This window comes from Plectropomus leopardus, chromosome 5, assembly GCF_026936395.1.
Source record: "Plectropomus leopardus strain MGB_pleo_1.0 chromosome 5, ASM2693639v1, whole genome shotgun sequence".
NCBI lineage: Eukaryota > Metazoa > Chordata > Actinopteri > Perciformes > Serranidae > Plectropomus > Plectropomus leopardus.
Window position 1 is genome coordinate 34,283,662 of NC_142180.1, and position 22,696 is coordinate 34,306,357.

Genomic DNA, 22,696 nt, shown 5'->3' on the forward strand with positions numbered 1-22,696 from the left:
CACTTTCTTCCCTTTTCCCCATGTTTTAAAAGAAACCAAACAAATATTCTCAGGTTTTAAAGGTTTTTGTGGTTTGGAAAGGCGTCTGAACACAGCACAAGAAAACGGATGTCAATCCAGGTTTCAAAGGGTTAACAATGAGCTCCACAGAATGACTTTCTGTGGAAAGATATTTTATACTTTCTAGTAGGTAATGTATGTTTTGTTTTTCTCAGGGTTGGTGTTCTCCTGGGGTGATGGGGATTTTGGGAAGCTGGGTCGTGGAGGCAGTGAGGGCTGCAACATCCCGCAGAACATCGAGAGGCTCAACGGGCAGGGCGTCTGCCAAATTGAGTGTGGAGCGCAGTTTTCTTTGGCTCTCACTAAATCTGGAGTTGTGTGGACCTGGTAAGATGATACTTTGACTTTAAGTGATCATTCACCTTTTTTCCCAAATGATTGTTCACGGTTTGTGTTTCCAAACAGGGGCAAAGGCGACTATTTCCGACTGGGCCACGGCACCGACGTCCATGTGCGGAAGCCCCAGATGGTTGAGGGACTGAGGGGCAAAAAGATCGTCCACGTTGCTGTCGGAGCTCTGCACTGTCTTGCTGTTACAGAGACAGGACAGGTTTGTACTGACCTCCTCCATCAAGAGTATTATAAACTCAGATAGTTCAGACACTTTCTGCCATGGCACTGATTCAGATGTGTGGATTTCTCCTCCTGTAGTGGGACTTTATTTATCGACTCTCAATCTGCTTTTCCAGGCACCTTTGACCTTTGCTGTCACACCGCCAGTTTCACCTTTTATAGTACCTTTGCTCAGAACAAATTTAATAATGTCAGCACATCGCTCCCCATAATGAGAGGCAGCTACTCAATACTTGAACACTTAAAGAGGTTGTTAAGATTGAGTGCTTGGAGCGATGCCTGTACTTTTTCTTGTGTGGCTTTTTTTTCACCAACACATTTCAGCAGTGTATCTAAAAGTGTGGAAATTAATGTGACAACATACAGCTTTTTTTTACTGAAAACTGATCACAATGAAATTCAGTCATGGTCAGTTTATCGGTTTTAATTAATCTATTTTAGTTTGTCTTTTAATTTATCCTTTTATTCTGTATTGATTGTGTTTAATTCTATTATTAGTACGACGACTTCTGTGTTTACTGCTGATATTCTTTTAAATGCATTTACTCATTTTTGGTTTTGTAATTGTGTTTTTTAATTCTACTTTAATTTTGTCAGGCCTTAGTTCGGCGTTATTGTTCGGTTCTTATAGTATTGCTGCCTCTGCAAGAAACCCTTACAGCTTTAGTTAGCTAAGTTATTAGGTTTTTACGTTGTTGTGTTTACTGTCAGGTGTATGCGTGGGGTGACAATGACCACGGGCAGCAGGGGAACGGCACCACTACAGTTAACAGGAAGCCCACCCTGGTGCAGGGTCTGGAGGGACAGAAGATCACTCGAGTGGCCTGTGGCTCCTCCCACAGCGTGGCCTGGACCACCGTGGATGTGACGACGCCCTCGGTTCACGAGCCAGTACTTTTCCAGACGGCCAGGGACTCACTCGGAGCGTCCTATTTAGGTAATCTTGCAGCATATTAACACACACACGTCTTTACTGACAGTCTGGAATTGTATTATTTTTTTTTGCTTTAGTTTCCACAGACTCTTACACACTGTGTGTGTCTAGCAGACTGCAGATAGTCCACAAGGGGGAGCTAATCTGTCATTGTTAGACCATGGCTCATATTTATTAAACTGCTGAAACTGAAATTTTGACATTTAAGATAAAAAAATAAATGCCCGGGGAGCCTTGTGGCTCAATGGATACAGCAACACCCCACATACAGAGGCTGTATCCTCACCGCAACTACTGTGGATTTCGATTTTAGCCTCGGCCCTTTGCTGCATGTCGCCCCCGCTCTCTCTCCCCCGTCACTCTCAAATTGTCCTGTCCATTAAAGGCAATAAAAGCACCCCAAAAAATCTTTAAGAAATAGAAAAAATTAATAATTGCCCCCACCTCATTTCTTTTTTTCTTACGTCTCAACCAACATCTTCTTAGTATTTTATGTTACGGTGTTGTACATTTATTTTTCATGCATTAATTACCACAGGACAAATAAAGGATTCCAAAACAAGTAAAATGAAAATAGAAAATAAAAACAAGGATTAAACCCCCTCACCCAAAGAACTTGGCAAATGCAGGGATATATAAACAGACAGAAGAGACTGTATTAGTGACACAAAGACATACACACATACTTATACATACATAGTTATCAAAACGTGGCGCAGGTTGGACTGTAACCACAGACCTGAGTCTGCTGATACTGCAGCTCTGCAACTGGCAAATTATGTCTGGATCTGGGTTAGGATGCTTCCCGTCAGTGACCGTGTCATTGTTTTGGTGTCGTACACTCCAGGTGTGCAGTCAGACAGTGACTCGTCAGCAGCGAACAACAAGATGAGCGGGCAGAGCAGCGTGAAGCCTAATCGACCCTCGCTGGCCAAGATTCTCCTCAGTCTGGATGGCAACTTGGCCAAACAGCAGGCTCTGTCTCATGTGCTGTCAGCCCTCCAAATCATGTATGCGAGGTATGTTTGTTGACAGGGTGTTAAGTATCATGATGCACGCCGCGCAACGACGACTAAGCAAGTTCAAGTCTGGCTAAAGACCTTTATCCCATTTCACCGCCCTTTCCTTTTTTTCCAGTTATTCTAGTTTTGCTATACATACTGTACTGTCCACACAAAGATATCTGAAAACAAAATGTTTGGGAAAAGGCCTAAACTGATAAATTTGAAACAGGATGAGATAAAAATGTGTTTGACCTCCAGTTAATTTAATCAGCTAACTGGCACCGATAATCGTCATTAGGGGGTATTACTGTTGACAGGACGCGTTGTGTGTTTCCCCAGGGATGCAGTGGTCGGTGCTCTGATGCCAGCCAGCATGATTCTGCCAGCAGAGTGTCCTTCCAGCTCACCTGTTCCCCCTTCAGACTCCTCTTCCTCATCCAGTGTGAGTGATGAAGAAGGTCCTCCTGTCCTGCCTGAAACTGAGGAACGAGTCAGCCCTAATCCCTGGCAGGACAAGAAGGGAGAGGTGAGGGACACAAAATGTTTGGTATGACTTTAATTTCATAAACCCTGTCTCTGAAAAACTTTAATAGAAGTCACTGAAGGTGTTTGTGGATGTTTTGTTTGTCCTGAAAGTGCTGCCTCAACGGCATTTTGTGCTGATTTATTGTAAAAAAAATAACCATGCATTGTGCATTTCCTTCCATAAAAAACAGGTGTGCAGATGCAACCATCAGCAAATTATTTTGGGTCCAACATGGAAATACCAGAAACTCTCACAGGACCACAGGGATCATTATTACAACTCCAAGTTTTTGTAACACAACTTCCTCCAATTTTATTCTGGGCCCTAAAGTTTTTATCCTTTAAAATGATAGTTCTGATGAGGAGCTTGATATCGCGGCTCTTCGAAATTCGACATGCCTTCTTAATATCGTCGTTTTTTTTTTTTTTGCTCTGCTCAGCTCCACCCAAAAAATCCAGGCAAAACCAGTATGCTGTAACCAGTATGAAAGGACAAAATGTCAGACTGAAGATAGATATCAGGCAACTTTATTGAGAAGTTTAGAAATTCATTGAAACGTGATCATGTGTGTGTTTGTGTGTGTGAGTAGGCTACTTCATCAGAAGATGCCGTCACCCCGTCATCAGCGATGACTCCCTCCGCCTCTGGTGCCTCCTCACGTCCTTTCATCCCTGTCACAGACGACCCCGGAGCCGCCAGCATCATAGCCGAAACCATGACCAAGACAAAAGAGGTCAGTCTGTCCAACTGAGCATGTGCTTTGGTGAAGCCATTAACCAAGGCTTCTCACAATAATGACTTTATCGTCTTATTGTACAATATATCACCATGACCCTGATCATTTTGCTGACCTCGATATTGCCCGTTGTGTTTACATGCGTGTTTGTTTACATAAAAATGTCACCAACATTTTAGCCAACGTGATGCCAGAATAAACAGCAGGGCTTTATCCTGTCATCTATTATATATTTGCAGGAGGCATCACTTGTTTTTGTTTTTGTTTACCAAATTTTGTATTAAGTCTCAAACTGAGTAATTTTTGGCTACTTATATAAAGGTACTTTTTCATACATGCTTGTTTGTATATATTAACGGGTTATAATTACTTTATTAAATTATGTCAAATATTTTTTATTATTCCAATTTCAAAGTCTGAATATTCGTAACTAGGGCTTGGCATTATGGATTTAAAATAGCATGATATTTTTAGGTTATATTATGATACACAATACATATCGATATTTTGAAATCTCTTCTAAACCACTGAACTACTAAAGTAAAGAATTATTAAATTAACCAGTTATAAATGCAGTAGTAAATGTTATAAAATAATGTTACATAAACTACTGCTGTAATAAAGTTTAATAAAATGCTGTTATAATGTTTAATACTGTAAAGTATAAAGATGAATAACGTGCTGTTGTAGTAAAGTTAAATAAGGTATTGTTACAATTAAATCAAAGCGTAACTCATGGTGCCTTTATTTTATTTATTTTTATTGTTAACTGCTCTTTGAAAGGGTCTAGGCTTGCATTATTATGCTATATTATTATCATTTTTATCAGTGGCATTAAATGGTCCCAAAACAACAATAATATTGTTTTTCACAAATATTTCTGGGAGAATATATTGTCCAACAAAAGTAGTGACTGGTCTACAATAACCCCAGACACATGTATGTAAGTCTGTCTTGTTTTATGTTTCTCTTCAGGACTCTGAGAGTCAGAGTAAAGTGGTTGGTCCGGAGCCTCAGTACCTCGATGAGTTCACCAGTCTGCTCGTGCCCGATGACACGCGTGTAATGGTGGACCTGCTCAAACTGGCCGTGTCGTGTCGCTCCGGGGAGAAGGGCAAGGAGGTGCTGTCTGCTGTGCTGTCCGGCATGGGTACAGCTTATCCACAGGTGATCTACTGTATTCAGTTTCTGATTCCATGTAGGCCTCGTGGGCCATAGTACGTTGGACAAATTTGACATCACCGGGTTTATGTATTGCAGGTTGCCGATATGCTGCTGGAGTTGTGTGTCACCGAGTTAGAGGACGTTGCTACAGACTCACAGAGCGGCCGTCTGTCCTCTCAGCCAGTTGTTGTGGAGAGCAGCCACCCGTACACAGATGACACCTCCACCAGCGGTACCGTGAAGATCCCAGGTAAAAAGGGAAAATCGAGGGACTCTTTATTTTACATTTTGGATAAATGTTTTTTAAGCTTGAGCAACCTTTGAATGAACAACACAATTTTCAGGATGTTGCTGGAGATCATTACGACCTCTCTGTTTGGTTTAGTCTCAGCTCTTATTTGGTTTTGTAGGTGCTGAGGGTTTAAGGATAGAGTTTGACCGACAGTGTTCAACTGAGCGACGCCACGACCCGTTAACGATCATGGATGGAGCCAACAGGATCGTCTCTGTCAGATCAGGTGATGAGAGGAAGACCGTGAAGTTAAATATTCATTGAATATATGCAAATGGATTAAAAATTAATGTGGCGGCGTGCTGTGTGTGTCTCAGGTCGGGAGTGGTCTGACTGGTCCAGTGAGTTGAGGATCCCAGGAGATGAACTCAAGTGGAAATTCACCAGTGACGGCTCTGTGAACGGCTGGGGCTGGCGCTTCACTGTCTACCCCATCATGCCCGCTGCTGGTAAGCTGCATCAAACAGTTCTTGCAGCGACATTAGCTGCTGTGTTTCAACAATGTTTGTGCGGCTTAAACCAACAGTGAGAAATGTAAAGCACAAATAATACATGCAGATTGGTTTAAGTTATGAGTAGGAGAAAGGTCCTGCAATTTTCTGGCCAAAAACAAGAGAAAGGGGTGGCAGCATCTTCTTTAAATGACTGTGTTAAAAGAGCATATAATATCTGCCATATTAATCACCAGCCCTTAAATCATTCAACTCAAAATCGTATTGTGGCAGACTTTATGTCGTCAGCAATTATGGTACTAAATATGGTAATATCGATATAATATCGTATTGTCATGAAACCAGTGATTTACACCCCTACTCTGTCAACAGATGTTAAACTACAAAAAAATAGTGACATCCTGTGTTTATTGGCAGAAATAAAGCAGAAACACACTATAATATACAAATATGAAGTCACAGGCTATTTTCCTGAAATCATACTCTAACTGCACCCCTTACACACACACAGGCCACCTTGGCTTATGACACTGAGCCTTTTTCGTGTCTTCCTCAGGTCCCAAAGACTTGCTGTCTGATCGCTGTATCTTGTCCTGCCCCTCCATGGACTTGGTCACCTGTCTGCTGGACTTCAGGCTCAACTTTGCCTCCAACAGGAGCATCGTGCCTCGCCTCGCTGCTTCCCTCGCTGCTTGTGCTCAGCTGAGCGCACTAGGTACAGTAAGATTGTCCAGATCAACCATGTAATGGCTTTACTATAGACACAAAATATACTTTGGGAATTAAATATTCTATATGTATTTTTTGTTTTATCATGTCCAGCTGCTGGACACAGGATGTGGGCTCTGCAGAGACTACGAAAGCTCCTGACCACAGAGTACGGTCAGTCCATCAACATCAACAGGCTGCTGGGTGACAGTGAGGGCGAGGCTCGCTCCATGGTGAGTACAGTGTGATCTCACACATGAAAATACATCAACAGTTTAAATGTATTCTACGCGGTACAATGTTTTTATGGCTGCTGTTTGTAAAATGTAGCGCCAGTGAAAGTGTTTCTCCAGATTCACTCCACTTGATATTTCACCTGTTTGCATTTTTTTTTTTGCTCTGTGTGTGCCATTTTTGTAGTTTCTCTTTGATGCATGCTGCTTACAGTCTGGCACAAAGCCGCTACCTTTTGATAAAGTCCTGATTTCACGTTTGTTGTGCACAGGAATGTCCCAAACACAGCAAGATTAGAAAAAAATTGGAAAATACAGACAAAGGGCAGAGTCTCTGCAGAAACACACTTCCACACACTGAGAGGATCATAATTGATGATTGAGAAGGAATAACATTTATATTAGTCTGTACACATTTTTCTAGTATATACCCCTTTAATTGAAGTATTTATTGTGTGTCTGTAACGATCATTTAAAGAATTATCACCACAGCATTTGCAGTAATAGATTGCTAATTGGTTATTTTTACTGTCATACAACTAAGTTTCATATATCAGTGTTGAACGACTTCACCCAAATGTGTAATCCATATAAATGTCAGTGTCCCCTTATTTTTTCTAATTTACTTTTTAGTGTTAATTTCATAACTGGAAGTCACTCTCTTTTCACAAGCAGAGCATATTTAGGTCTTTAATTAACAAAGTATTTCTTTGGTACCTGAATTTGTTGTAATACAGTATTCATGTATGGCTGAGAGGGATGCGCTTGTGTAAGCTAACTTAACAGTGGCATGTCATGCTTTTTGACTTGTGGTGTTTGTTTACATTTTCTCCCTACAATGGTATCTGATTATGTATTTGATTTCCACTTCCTCAGCTATTTTTTTCTTTCCCGAAACCTCATGCACCGTCTACTGCAGTATTGCAGTGATTTTTTATGCTTTGCGTATTTCTTTGAAAACTGTAAACAGTGATAAACATGAAGGAAAAACTACTTTAGTAAATAGGGCATATTTTTTGAACATAATGTATTTGATTGATAATTTTTCTTCCAGAGTTTCACTGGCAGTGCACTGGCCGCTTTAGTGAAGGGGCTGCCAGAGGCTCTGCAGAGGCAGTATGAATACGAGGACCCCATCGTCAGGGGAGGAAAGCAGCTTCTTCATAGTCCATTTTTCAAGGTATGCTCACAATAGTTTCCGTAGCAACACATTAGCATTACAGGTTCAGAGGCTGAGAGTTTTAAGCTCATTATAAAGGCTAATTTTAACATTATGTTTAGGTTTTGGTTGCTCTTGCCTGTGATCTTGAGCTCGATACGTTACCCTGCTGTGCCGAGACTCATAAGTGGGCCTGGTTCCGCCGATACTGCACCGCCTCCAGAGTCGCTGTGGCTCTGGACAAGAGAACGTCTTTACCAAGACCCTTCCTGGACGAGGTGAGAGTGCCAGGCTGTGCCGTCTGCGCTCACTTTTCTTCATCACGCTTTGACATGAGAATGTTCTTAATCCGTTTTGCTTCATCACTCCTGTCCCTTTGAAGGTTACAAAGAAAATTCGTGAGCTTATGGCCGATCACGAGAGCATGAACGGCCTCCACGAGAGCCACGACTTGTTCAAGCGTGAGCATGACGAGCAGCTCGTACAGTGGATGAACCGACGACCGGATGACTGGACGCTCTCCGCTGGGGGAAGCGGAACCATCTACGGCTGGGGCCACAACCACAGAGGTCAGCTGGGGGGCATTGAGGGGGCAAAGGTCAAAGTGCCGACTCCCACTGAAGCCCTCGCTACACTGCGGCCTGTGCAGCTTATCGGCGGGGAGCAGACTCTGTTTGCTGTCACTGCTGATGGAAAGGTCTGTCTGCTTTTATCAGCCTCTACAGTATTTTACCTGTGTGGCTGCACACTGAGCACACAGAGCATTGATCAACAATGTCAATCTGATGACCTCCAGTAAGATGTTATTTATTGTCATATATATTTTGTTTTGCTCCTCAGCTGTATGCGACAGGATATGGAGCTGGGGGCCGGTTGGGAATCGGGGGCACAGAGTCTGTGTCGACTCCGACTCTGCTGGAGTCCATCCAACACGTCTTCATCAGAAAAGTGGCCGTAAACTCTGGAGGGAAGCACTGCCTGGCGCTGTCCTCTGAGGGAGAGGTGTACTCATGGGGAGAGGCTGAGGATGGAAAACTCGGCCACGGGAACAGAAGGTTGAGATTGAAATATAAAACTTTGCACCTTCAGTTTTCAGTTTCAAACAAGCAATAGCTGCGTTTACATGCACACTTTTTCTCAATCTGATTTAAGATTTCGGGTCAGCTGTTTACATGAATGCCCTCTAATAAGATCTGGTGTGTACATGCACTGTCGTATGTAAACGGAGCAGCAGTGTGACGTGCACAACAATTAAAAAATATAGTAACTTGTCAGGGCTGCCAACTCTCACATAGACCACGAGACCAACACTTCTTCACACACTCTATCGCCACAAGTGCATTTTCTAACAGTGAAAAAAAAATTACGGATAACTTCTGACAGCAGCACAGCGCTCTCTCCCTCTCCTTTCGCGCACTTGAGCAGGAGTGAGTGAGTTACTATGGTTACAGGGCCGCTCTACTATGGTTGCCCCCCCGCACACAAGCTGAAGTCAAACTTACAGCTAAAATGGATATTTATCGTCGTTCAGTGCAGTAGTTGCTGGTGTTTTGATGGTCTTTGATGCTTTACTCCACTTTTGCTTGAAATTCGTCATTTTCTGGAAGTGGAGAAACGTACATCGTCACATCCGCTTACATAAGGACGGAGCATGCGCAGACAGGAAACAGGGGACATCTGTAATATGTAGCTACAGAAAGTAATCTGGGTTACATCTACTTGATTTAATCCTTATTTTAATAACATGCTGAACCAATTTTTCTCCTTCTATACTTCATGTTTTGACTAAATTACATTATCTCTATAAATTGAAAAATAAATTATGTAATAATTCTGGCAGATTTGACACTTAACAGCAGGCAGAACCACTTTGTCAAAAAAATATATATTCTGAGTAAATGCTTTGGGGCATATAAACGCGCATCTTATCAGATCACTACATTTAGCATTCATGCACAGTTAGAGTTAAAAGTTAAGTTGAAATTCAGTCAGATTAAAGAGTTATTGTTCATTTAACTGTAGCTAATGACTCCTCTTGACTTTAGCCCCTGTGACCGTCCTCGTGTAATTGAGTCCCTGAGAGGAGTGGAAGTGGTGGATATCGCTGCCGGAGGGGCACACAGCGCCTGCATCACTGCCAGCGGAGAGCTCTTCACCTGGGGCAAGGGTCGCTACGGACGACTGGGCCACGGAGACAGCGAGGATCAGCTCAAACCAAAGCTGGTCAGTAATCATTTAGCGCACACGACTCAAAATACTGCTCTGTATTCACATAGTGCGCTCAGAGTTTGTCAGCACACCGAAAAGGCTTGAAAAAATATCTGTCAACCTGAAGTGTTTCAGCGACAAGTGTGTCAGTCGGTGTTTGGACAGGAATCAAACTGTTTACTCTGCCTCACTGCGACAAGCTTTCCCAAACAATCACTGTGAGGTGAAGCTGATGTTTGTGTCTGTGCGGTTTATCCAGGTGGATGCACTGCAGGGTCACAGGGTCATTGATGTCGCCTGCGGCAGCGGGGACGCCCAGACACTGTGTCTAACAGACGATGACATGGTCTGGTCCTGGGGAGACGGGGACTACGGCAAATTGGGCCGGGGAGGCAGCGATGGCTGCAAAGTCCCCATGAAGGTAAGGCAATTTACACAGCAGTGTTCACTGGAGGTCGGCAGAGGTGCCATTTTATACTCGTGTCTTTTTTCTCTAGTTATTTTATACAGAAAGAGACCAGAGTGTGTGAAAGAATCAAAAATGAGAAAAAAGGGTTACGCTTCACGAGAGTTTCTGTTTATTTTAAGATCAGTAGCCTCATCTATGATTTACAACATGCATTAGTTAAGTAGTGCTTTCTTTAAAACTGGCCTTGTGGTTGATAGGGATTAAAGGAATAGATTAACATTTTGGGAAACACCCTTGTTTACTTAATTTCTGTCTGTCTTTATACTAGTGTTAAGTAAGCGCACTGTCCCCGTCCTGATTGCAGCATTTTATACATATTAGTTGGTGTAGCAGGAGCCTTCTAATATATTCAGCGCCCATTCAATAGAATAATAACATTATAACTGTGTGGATTCGTCCTGTTCAAAATACAGAAACTCACTAAGGATGATATCCTTGAGGCACGATCTATGTGCATTGTGGTGGGATGAGTGAAGTAATCAAAGACACCTGATGTGTGTTTCAATTGATAAATGAACTTCTTGTTTTCAGATTGACTCTCTCACTGGCCTCGGGGTCGTCAAAGTCGAGTGCGGCTCTCAGTTTTCTGTGGCTCTCACAAAGTCTGGAGCTGTGTACACGTGGTACGTACAGCACGGTGCAGAGTACAAGATCAGTCCTGGCTTCTTGTATCACTGTTAAAGATATGCACAAACTGTATGTGTCATGTTATTTGTAGGGGTAAAGGGGACTATCATCGGCTGGGCCATGGCTCTGACGACCATGTCCGAAGACCCCGACAAGTTCAGGGGCTACAAGGGAAGAAGGTCATCGCCATCGCCACGGGATCGCTGCACTGCGTCTGCTGCACAGAGGATGGTAGGATCTTTTTCTACTCGCCCCCCCACATTTGTATTTGTCGGTTTATTTCAGATCTGTTTATTGTACAAGTTGTCTTTGCCATCCATCCAGTCTGTGTCATCGAGTCCCAACAATTGAGCTTAGTCGGGTTGGATCGCAGCTTCACAGAACGGCTTTGTTGTTGTGTTTGGCTCAGGAGAAGTGTACACATGGGGGGACAACGACGAGGGCCAGCTGGGAGACGGGACCACTAATGCCATCCAGAGGCCACGGCTGGTGGCCGCGCTGCAGGGAAAGAAGATCAACAGGGTGGCCTGTGGGTCTGCTCACACACTCGCCTGGTCCACCAGTAAGCCCACCAACGCAGGGAAACTGCCTGCACAGGTACGGTTTGCCTTGATGGAAATTTAACCCTTTGAAACCTGGAGCGACATCACTTTTCTTGTGCTCCTTTAAAATACCTTTTAGAAGTATTTGAAACTTTGAACCATGAGCGAATTGGTGCAGAAAGAAAATATTATAATTTGTTCAGAAACATGGGGAAACTTGGTAAGAAATGCAAGAAATTTGTACATTTAGAAAATGATTTTTAAAACAGAAAGGTCAAATTGATACAAGATACAATCTAGGGGAAAACAGTATTTATAATTATCAGAACTACATATTTAAAATTATGTTACAACATTCTAATGATTTTTAAAAATACTTTTCCAGGCCATTTCTTTGCTTTTTAATTTTTTATTTTTTTTTTACTTTTAACTTTTTTCTAATTTTCAAATAATTTTCCGTAAGTTTTAACTAATTTCTCAGTATTTTTTGGGTCAGTTTTTTTTTTGCTGTTTGGAATCAAGCCAATTTCCTCTGGTTTCAAAGGGTTAAACTGTTAGTCTTTGTATATTACTTCTCTGTCCACATGTTCCAGTAGATGGCAGTAAAGTTTTGCAGACAAAAGTGTCATCAAATCAAAGTCGCTTGCAGACATTTGACACGCTCATCATGCCTAACTGTCTGTGTGGTCTGTCGAAGGTTCCCATGGAGTACAACCACCTGCAGGAGATCCCCATCATGGCCCTGAGGAACAGGCTGCTGCTGCTGCATCACATCTCCGAGCTCTTCTGTCCGTGTATACCCATGTTTGACCTGGAGGGTCGACTGGGTCAGACGGGCCACGGACCCTCGGTGGGCTTTGACACCCTCAGAGGCATCCTCATCTCCCAGGGCAAGGTGAGATGGCAGAAGTTTCTAGGGATGTCCCAAATGGGTTAGGATTGTTATCAGGTCCACAGATTTTTTAATTGATCAAGAACAGTTATTTTAAGCACAGGCCCCTTGTATCCCTTTGTTTATATCCACTGTCACGCAGGTGCCATAAGAGAAAGCACAATTTGCAGCAAGTATTCGGGTTTCATTGTAATGCTGCTACTCCAATAGGTAGAAACTGTCAACTGAAGCTGCTACTCCACGTTAAGTGGAATTAAAATTTTTGTTGTTCATATTTAGTAAACTAGATTTACTATAATGCTGTAATAAAACACTGTGACCAGTTTTATTTGTTGTTGTTACTGGGAAAGTTCAGCTATAAGACTACTCTGAAGTGGAATTGTGATTATATTAAACATTTATAGTCTTCTTGAGAGCAAGTAAAGACACATTTTAGTTTGTTCTCTATGGTTTTTTGTTGAAGAAACAAATGCTGCACTAACTGGATTTGATAGCTATTTCTAAAGACTTTTTAAAAAAAATTTAGTTAATTTATTTTTTAAAAAATGCTGCAATTAGTGGAATTTTGATAAGAGACACATAAAAATATTTGTTATTTTGGAAAAAAAAAACCTAAAGGAACTGTTGCAGACAAGTTTTCGCATATGGCATTGCAGAGCGATTACACTGTCATGCATATACACTGAATTGATTTTAAAAACTTTAAAGTACTCAAAGTTTTCAGCTGTATTGTCCAGGTAAATACATGTATTGGGCTGGGACTCAGTTTTGGCAGATACTCAATAAAAAATGAATTTGATTGGGATCGGGGACAAAAAAAAACTTGATCTCTATCATTTTATTCCCAAAACACTAAAAAAATGTTTTTGTGAACAGGAAGCAGCTTTCAGGAAGGTGGTTCAAGCCACGATGGTGAGGGACAGACAGCATGGACCTGTGGTGGAGCTCAACAGGATACAGGTACAGAAGGAAATACATTGTTTTTCAGCTGCTCGCTCATAATCTTTTTCATCTCTTTTATCTTTAAGTCTCTGCTCACTGTTACTGTAGTTCCCTCCTCCTCTCGCTCTCACTGTGAGGCCATGTTCCAGACAGGCTCCTGGGCGTTACATGTGATGTCTTTCATAAGGGGATTTTTCCCTGTGGTGTGTGTGATCTGTGCTCCAGCCTGTCTGCAGGGGGTTCCTGGACTGAGATTTAGACTGTACTCCACATAGACTCTCATTTCAGGCCACTGCCTCTCCACACACACCCCCCCTCATGTAGATCCGGTTGTATCAGTGGTGCAGAGAGCTGTCATATCCAAGAATTAATGCCCGTCGGCACTTCCTCTCTATCTGGCAGGAAGTTATGAAACACAGAATGTAAACAGATCAAACCATCTTTTGTGTACTTTTTTTCCGTCTTCACCCTGCAGGTGAAGCGTTCCCGTAGCAAAGGAGGTCTGGCAGGTCCTGATGGAACCAAGTCTGTATTTGGTCAGATGTGTGCCAAAATGAGTTCGTTCAGCCCAGACAGCCTGCTGCTCCCTCACAGAGTGTGGAAGGTCAAATTTGTGGGTAGGTGTTACACTGTCAGGTCCGCCCTCTGATCCATTATTCTTTACAGAGGACCTATTATACCTTTTCTTTTGGGGATGTTCATACTAAACGTGGTCCAAGTTTCAAATAATGAGGTAAACAGAGTTTCTTTTAGTTTTTAAAAAGTCTAAAAATGTGTAAAATAAACAGTCATTTTTTCTCCAGTGAGGTCTGATCCCATCAGCTCCTTTATTTTGTCTTCTGTAATTTAGTCCTTTTTTGTGTCTTTTCACATTGATGGCTGCTGCTGTCGTCATGTTTCCGAATTATTCTGCCAATCTGTGGTTTTCCTGTTGTGGAATGATTTAACTGTCCACACATCCCGACCCCAACTGGACAGTTGCATGAGTGCTCCTCCAAGTCATGGACACGGGCAGCACCACTCTGCAGACGATTAGCAGTGATCTACTAAAGTGTGATAATGCAAATTTAAAGCCTTGAAGTGTGATTTTGACAGTGAAAGTGGGTAGATTGTCCAGTTAATGTGATTTTTATGAAATTGCATTAACTTTTTTTTATCTGGAAAAATCTGTATTGATCACAATATTTACAAAACAAAACCAGCAAGGAACCAATAACCACTAATGCCAGCTCTGCAGCCCAGGTAGAAATGTCAGAGCATTGTCACTGTGTGGGTTAATGTGGTATCTCCTCTCATAAAAAAAAGTAAGTCCTTAATAGTTTTTGACAGTTTGGATATAAAATATGTCTTAAAAAGCACTCATGACGGTCTTAAAAAGGTCTTAAAATGTATTTTCTTTATATGGTTATCTGCTCCAGGCACGCTACTGTAAATGCTCACATCACATACAGAGCTACATGAAGCTGCATGCTTATACCAGGGAAACATGTAATCTTGGTTGTCACTGTCTTAATTTTTGGATCATATTCCTGAAGGAAACTATCTGGTTTTGTTTGGAAGCTTTTATTTGTGATTTTTCACAGTAGAAAGTGACACTATACTCCGTGTCAGTCATTCCCGAAGCTGCATCGACGGTGTAGAGACGCTGAGATACAGAAGACACGGAAACGCTGCCCAATCAGAGCAGACTGGGCTTTTCTGGAAGGGGGGGTTAAAAGAGATGAGCTAAAACGTAGCGTTTCAGATCGGGGGTGAACACAGATGTTCGAGCACGGACATTATAAGGGAAACAAACTGTTTTTTGACCATTAAAACATGTAAACATCTTATAGACAAACCCAAAATACAAGCATGAACCTGAAAATTAGCACAATAGATCCCCATTAAAAGTAACGTTAATTATCAGTAACACTACGTGCATTTCCTCATGCTGCATGTTTTCAATATTCTTGTTTTTTTTCTACTCAGGTGAGTCTGTGGACGACTGTGGCGGAGGCTACAGCGAGTCCATCGCTGAAATGTGCGAGGAGCTGCAGAACGCCCTGACCCCGCTGCTCATCGTCACCCCCAACGGTCGCGACGAGTCGGGCGCCAACAGGGACTGTTTCCTGCTCAACCCCGCAGCCAAGTCCCCTCTTCACATGAGCATGTTCCGCTTCCTAGGTATAATCCAGTTAATCTCCCCGTCAGGTCTTCTGGGGCGTTAATCCGAGATAAACAAAAACTGAAAATATTCATGTTTATTTTAGAAAGTACAAATGCTTCATGTGCGTTTTCGCTGATAAAACACCTGGTTTAAACGGTTGTGCATGCTTCATTTATTGTAGATATTTCTGCTTTTGCTCATCACAGTGACAGATGCTTGTTCTTGTTTGATTTGCGGGTAATACGCTGTGCCTTGCTGCGTCCGCAGGAGTGCTCCTGGGCATTGCAATCCGGACTGGAAGCCCTCTTAGTCTGAATCTGGCGGAGCCGGTATGGAAACAGCTGGCAGGCATGAACCTGACCATCGCTGACCTCAGTGAGGTACGTACACAGCCTCGCTCTCCTGCACACAGCAGGGCCCTCAGTGAGCATGTAGCACGCACTGATGATGGCTCATTTAGTGTGAAAACATAACTTGTCAAACGACCACGAGCCTCATGCAGGAAACATTTGTACGTACAGAATTGTTCTTAAGTAATTTAGACATTAGACTGATTAGCCAGCTACTGTAATTTTATTGATCTTAACGACATCTTTTGCACGTCTGTCTGCCCAGGAAGAGGATCCCTCCTCACTCGCTCTTCCTGAGGTTTCTACTATTATTCCCCCGTTAAAAGGTGTTTTGGGGAAGTTTTTCCTCAGTTGCTTTGAGGGTTCAAGGACAGAGGGATGTCGTAAGCTCTCTGAGGCGTATTATAATTTGTGATAATGGGCCTTTTAAATAAAACTTAATTAAATTGAATTAGTCAATAAGATACAGCTTACATAAGCTTAAATTTTTAGTTTGTATTATGTAATTTTTTGAGTTGTTGCACCCGAGCATGACGGCTCATAGAAGAAGATAATCTAATTTGAATCTTTAATGATAAATGTGACAATTAACTAAGCTAACCATAGTGCAATTATTGAGAGGTTCGACAAAATGTTTTTTTCGGTGTGTGTGTTATGTTTTTGGGTTTGCCGTCTCGAGTGCCATATTTTAGGAACGCTTCAGTTTCTTCAGATTTTTGGCCCACTTTGACTCAGTGATGATGAACTGAACTGACTGTTTCGGAGGTCCCTGTGACAAAATTTCACAAAAATGTCTTACAGGATAAAATTATGACTTATATCCAAAAGATCAAAGACTGGGGTGCCTCCTGAAAGTCGAAGATTCTTAAAGTCAAGTTTTTTTGTGTTTGTTTTTTGTTTTTGGTCAGTCAGTGTGGTCGATGTACCTCTGGGGATGTTCGGGTCCTCTGATTTAGCTGCAGCAAGAGTGCTCCTTGCTTTCCTATAAATCTTTAATTTAGCCAGGCAAAAGACTCATTGAAATTTAAAATATGTTTTTCAAGAGCGACCTGGCCGAGAGTGCAGCATAAAACATTGTTCCAACAATAAATACAAGCTGACAGATACAACTGTCACACATTACAAAGAGCGAGCGCAACCCAAAATGCAACACAAAACAGTTAAATACATTCATATGTTCAGTTTTCAGTCTCAGAGAGTGGCAATCACATTGCTTTTATGCTAAATTCTCTGTGAACCCAGGGGAGCAATATCAAGAGAATATTGTGTGATCTCGGGCCTGTTGGTTTTGTTTTTTACACATGTATGTACACAAATAAGAGGAAACTGGCCCAAGTAGAGAAACAGACATCTCTACCGCTGACATTTATAAATAGCACTACAGGTAAAAGGAAAATATATATTTTTGATTTTGGGATGAACTGTACAGGAAGACAGTTTTTATTAAATGATACAAAAATGTTCCTCCATTGGGCTCATTGTTTAATAATGAGCAGCTTAGTATCATACATTATTTTAATGTTCTGAACACTGTAATTCCCACACACTCTACTAGCTTACATCTCCGCCCTCCAACTACAAGAGAGAAAGTCTCTCTTTATGTCAGACATTATATAACATTTCAAATCCTCATGATCTGTATTATAACCTGCAAAAAGAACACGTTCCTATACATTCCTCCTCAGATTAAACCTTAAGCCCGTCACCTCCCTGCTCCGCTCTGTTCTGCAGCCAGAAACATGTCTGTTAACTCGCACTGTACCTGCTCTCCAGAAAGGTTAAATCTCAATTTATTTTAGTAAAAGAAGTCATGAGCCACAATCTCAGCTTTTGTTGGAGGGATGGCTGTGAGTCCACTCCTGACCTCACGCTGTGATCATGAGCTCCTGAACCATCATTGAGAGAATACCGGAGTGGGAAAAAAAGGCCCCTTTCTTTCACAAAGCCGCTGTTGTTTTGCGGTTTTGCCCTTGAGATATTAGAAAGGTTAGATGGGAAATGGATTCAACATAAGACTCAAGGAAGAGTGGAATCGCTGTGGAGCTCAGGGGATTGGGTGGTGACCACGAGGGCAGGAGTGCACTCACGCCTAAATACAAAAACACAAATAGATGAATGCATACAGCAGGTGACATTATGGGTTATTAAAGGGGGGGGGTTTAAAGGGGGTATTTAAATCTTTGAACTCTGAGTATAATAGTTTTATTTCTTTCTAAAATGGGGGAAAAAAAGGCAACCTGGCAAGAAATGTCACGCAAATTGTAAGAAATTCATAGAAGGTGATAAAAAATTACTTTTTGAAATTATTAAAATTACTAATTTGTTTTAAGAAAGAGGAGAGCATTATTTGAAAATTCTCCAGAAACGAGGGAAAAATGTCCAGAAAAGGGTATTCATGATAATAATAATTTTAGTTTGAAATTATGTTACAGGAAAAAAAACATAAAATTATTACTTTTTTTTTTAATTTTAGAGCTTTTTTTAAAATGATATTTTCTTTCTTTTTTCTAAAAAGTTTTTTTCTTCTGCCTATTTTCAGGTAATTATCTTGTAACTTTTTTTTAATGATTTTTTTGCAGGCCACATCTTGTGAAGCTGCTTGTTACCATCTGCTCAATCACATATTCACATATTCAAATCACATATTTTCCTCTGTTCCAAAGGGTTAAATGGCCTGATGGAGCTATAACTGTAGCTCGACTTCACTGTGCATGGAAACGTACTGACTGAGAATGCATATGCACCTTACACAACCTTTACTTCAAAACTATCCCTTTTAGAGACACATAGATTAATTTTAAGCGGTGATGTGCTCTGTTCATTTCTCAGGTTGATAAGGATTTTATTCCCGGCTTGATGTATATCCGGGACAATGAGGCCACAGCTGAGGAGTTTGAGGCCATGACGCTCCCCTTCACGGTACCCAATGCCAGCGGCCAGGACATCCAGCTCAGCTCCAAGTACTCCCACATCACTCTGGAGAACCGCGCAGAATACGTCCGCCTTGCAATTAACTACAGGTGAGAAAACCTGCCGAATTTACAACATGTTCACTGTCTAATGTGTGTTTGTGTTAAACTTTTTGTTTTTTTTGTCAGGCTCCATGAGTTTGACGAGCAGGTTTCTGCTGTGCGTGAAGGAATGGCTCGAGTCGTTCCCGTTCCCCTGCTGTCGCTATTCACCGGTTATGAACTGGAAACTATGGTCAGTGAGAGCAGTTTTAAAGTTGTGAGTCACGTGCCTGTATCCTCTGTCTGTGTGCTGGTTTCACAGTAAATGTTTCCTCTCCTCAGGTGTGTGGAAGCCCAGACATCCCCCTCCACCTGCTAAAGTCGGTGGCCACTTACAAAGGGGTGGAGCCCACATCGTCGCTCATCCAGTGGTTCTGGGAGGTGATGGAGTCCTTCTCCAACACAGAGAGGTCACTTTTCCTGAGGTTTGTCTGGGGTCGCACACGTCTGCCGCGCACCATTGCTGACTTCCGTGGGCGGGACTTTGTTGTGCAGGTAAGAAGATGAAATCTTACTCCTTGGCTTGGAATAAAAAAAAAAAATTGATTTCCTTGGAAAGCCTAAGAAGGTATCAAAGTTCTTATAATTATTTCACAAAAATCTTAAAAAATTCTATGGCCTGCTGTAGGCAGTGATATTAATTATGAAATGTTTTAGTTTTAGTTTTGTGGAGAGTATATTAATAAATCATATATACATAGCCGCATCTCATCCCGATGTGCCCATATGTTGTAAAGATTTTGTGAGTGCTGATACTCGAGAAAGAAGGTTAACCTTTTTTCTAACCCCCTTATTAGATAAAGGTTAACTTTCTGTCTTAAAAAAAAAATACAATATATACATATATATATATATATTATTGATGCATACACCTTTGTACTAATAATAGTATCAATTTGACTGTGTAAAGTGCGTGCAGGTGCGTGCCTCTTTCTCAGCCAGCATCTTCACACCTGTGCACTGTCACTACTGCTGGCTACAGTAGCTGGGAAGCCCAGTGTCCCATAATGATTGTGTTGATTTGAATGAAAACTTAATTAAATTAATCATTTTTACTTGATTACTGGCTATACTTCAGCTGATATGACGTAAAACGGGTGTTACATTTTTGTTCGGGTGAGGTGAGTTATTTCATTCTGCATAAAAGCTGGTGTAAAAACAACTATTAATGGTTATGTGCTCGACTAATTCCTGGCCAAGACCAGCGACTTCCTGGAGTCTTGTCATTACCATGAAGTTGCTAGGCAACTAGTGGAGACTTCAAGAGGTTACTGCACCAGTTGATGAAATAGTTCAGCACATAAAACACAATTTGTGTTTTTTATAGTTTGGTTTTTTCTATGAATTAAACAAACAAGATAAAATGTGTTTATTTGTGAGCTGTAGAGGCAGCCTTGTATTTAGTTACAAGAGTGGTATCAGTCTTCTCATGGTTTTTGGCAGGGGAATGTGAATAAACACTATTTCCCCAAACATGAAACTATTCCTATAAAAGTTATTTGTTGTGTAAAATTCAACACTAAGGCTGTGTTTGCTCTTGGTTTTTAAAATGCACTCGGATCACAAGTAGACAGCGCAAAATACAAGTGACCACCATGAAAAAGTGTGAACCAATCATTAAAACCACTTGCTGAGGGGTTCTGGGACACATTTCACCACATACCCCTTATTGTATAAACATTTGACTATCCTGATGCGTCTTAAATAAGGTCGTATCAGGAGAACGCATCATCCGTGCAGGATTGGGTTGTTATAACAAGTGGGATGAGTTGTTGCGTGACGGTTTATTGTAGTGGCATCGCAATTTTGATTCTAAATCGAAAATCAATCGAGATAAGCTTTCAATTGTGATCATCAAATGGTCATTGATCATCAGAGACGACGTAGAGACAACAGCGATGTGGAAAACTGTGTAAACAACGAGCACATCGCCGTAAAAAGGACTACAGTTTGTAGTCAATCCAAGTGAAAGTGAAGCCTGGTGGCTTTTTGCAGGTGAGAGATTTCCAGTTTTCGTTCTAAAGTATCCTTCTGCAATCCTAGGCTTATCTTTTTGTTCCATATTTACTGGTGAAGTAAGTCATTGTTATTTATTACACATTAAATAAGTTTTCTAAACCTGATCATATGTCGTCAGCGTGATGGTTGTATCACACTCGATACCATGTAATATGTCATTTTAAAGAAGAATTTAAAATATGTAAGCGATAGTTGTCAGGACATTAAACCAATGATCTGTTGTTATTTTCGAATCGTTTAATAATGACATAGCAGTAGGCGCTTAGAAAAAAAAGGTTTAAAGGTGAAAAAATGAATCGAGTTGTGGTTTTGGAGAGTCCTTACACCCCTGGTCCGTCGTTTTGCTCTTTGGAATAAGACGTGTTTGATACTGATTGGTGAGATTGAGGACGTAATAAGTGTCCGTGAGGCCCTTTGACCTTCTTGTGGAAGAGAAGTAGGCGGTAACGAAATCTGAACACAAGTAGTCAGCTGGAGACGCATTATAGACACAGTTTTGAAAGGTGATGTGTCTTGGCCGTTCACTTGTGTTCTGATCTCCAAAACGCATTTTAAAACCGAGTGTAAACGGGGTATAAAGCTGGATTTATAGTTGGCAAAAAGGGCTAATTGGAGTCCCACAGTTTGGTCAGCATGTAGCCACTGTTGGTACGTTGTAGCCCTTTAACGCAGAAGTATAAATCCAGCTTTATATTGACTTGGAGAAATATTAACGCAATCGTCTCTGTCCGTAGGTGCTGGATAAATACAACCCCCCTGACCACTTCCTGCCGGAGTCCTACACGTGTTTCTTCCTGCTGAAGCTGCCCAGGTACTCGTGTAAACAGGTGCTGGAAGAAAAACTAAAATACGCTATTCACTTCTGTAAGTCTATTGACACCGATGATTATGCTCGCATCGCTCTGTCTGGGGAGCCTGCTGCCGACGACAGCAGCGAAGACTCCGATAACGAGGACGCCGACTCCTTCGCTTCGGACTCCACCCAGGACTACTTAACAGGACACTGAACTCCGACCATTACAGAAGGACGAGTCGAAGAGGAGCTGCCACAAAGAGACTGCCTTAATCTCACCTATTAATGCTCACATTCAAACAGGCATTCTACCAAGACACAAACGTCTGTGGGGGAAAAATGTGCAATGAGCTTTAAAAGCATTATAAGCTAAAGAGAGGAACAAACGCAGGTTTGCTCTGATTTAGTTTCTTTAAAATAATGTGGGGTGATCAGCTGCACATGTAATTGTCGTGTTACATGGGAATTATGTATATTGTTACAGTTTAAAAAAAAAAAAAGAAGAAGAAGAAAAAGGCTCCAGCCTAGCACTGTGGTAGATTTCTCCTGTCCCTAGTTTGTATATAGAAATTGATGTGCGACAAAACAGTAGTATTACTTTTTGTTTCTTGGTAACAGCCATGTTTCTTTATAAAAAAAAACAAACAACATTTTTAACTTAAAGTCTGTGTTTCTCACTCGGCTCACGTCAGTAAGAGCCCACTGAAGGGTCATTTTAAGATTCCCGTATTTACCCCTCCCTCCACCATGTTCGTGCACTGTCTCCTTAAAGAATGTATATAATATGATTGTGCCATGTATTCACAGAAGGTCTCATTCCTGCATATTAAATGTTAATACATTTCTGTTCATAAAT

At 41.5% G+C, this 22,696-nt stretch overlaps 1 protein-coding gene across 2 annotated transcripts in view; it reads left to right on the forward strand.

The window, feature by feature from the left end:
- The window catches only part of herc2 (HECT and RLD domain containing E3 ubiquitin protein ligase 2), a 69,875-nt gene extending 47,494 nt beyond the window's left edge, over positions 1-22,381 (forward strand). For both annotated transcript variants that reach the window (XM_088078043.1, XM_042483663.2), the window contains exons 62-91: positions 216-387; positions 466-610; positions 1,345-1,570; positions 2,415-2,586; positions 2,911-3,097; positions 3,687-3,830; positions 4,809-5,000; positions 5,094-5,247; positions 5,408-5,515; positions 5,607-5,738; positions 6,298-6,456; positions 6,564-6,682; positions 7,737-7,862; positions 7,964-8,119; positions 8,224-8,538; positions 8,682-8,896; positions 9,887-10,064; positions 10,309-10,470; positions 11,050-11,141; positions 11,237-11,376; positions 11,555-11,742; positions 12,385-12,582; positions 13,456-13,539; positions 13,997-14,138; positions 15,490-15,684; positions 15,935-16,047; positions 18,847-19,037; positions 19,116-19,221; positions 19,311-19,523; positions 21,782-22,381. In XM_088078043.1, coding sequence (XP_087934169.1) covers positions 216-387; positions 466-610; positions 1,345-1,570; positions 2,415-2,586; positions 2,911-3,097; positions 3,687-3,830; positions 4,809-5,000; positions 5,094-5,247; positions 5,408-5,515; positions 5,607-5,738; positions 6,298-6,456; positions 6,564-6,682; positions 7,737-7,862; positions 7,964-8,119; positions 8,224-8,538; positions 8,682-8,896; positions 9,887-10,064; positions 10,309-10,470; positions 11,050-11,141; positions 11,237-11,376; positions 11,555-11,742; positions 12,385-12,582; positions 13,456-13,539; positions 13,997-14,138; positions 15,490-15,684; positions 15,935-16,047; positions 18,847-19,037; positions 19,116-19,221; positions 19,311-19,523; positions 21,782-22,054 — 4,997 coding nt within the window. In that variant the 3' untranslated portion in view covers positions 22,055-22,381. The remainder of the gene's footprint in view (positions 1-215; positions 388-465; positions 611-1,344; positions 1,571-2,414; positions 2,587-2,910; positions 3,098-3,686; positions 3,831-4,808; positions 5,001-5,093; positions 5,248-5,407; positions 5,516-5,606; positions 5,739-6,297; positions 6,457-6,563; positions 6,683-7,736; positions 7,863-7,963; positions 8,120-8,223; positions 8,539-8,681; positions 8,897-9,886; positions 10,065-10,308; positions 10,471-11,049; positions 11,142-11,236; positions 11,377-11,554; positions 11,743-12,384; positions 12,583-13,455; positions 13,540-13,996; positions 14,139-15,489; positions 15,685-15,934; positions 16,048-18,846; positions 19,038-19,115; positions 19,222-19,310; positions 19,524-21,781) is intronic.
- The last annotated feature ends 315 nt before the right edge of the window (positions 22,382-22,696 follow it).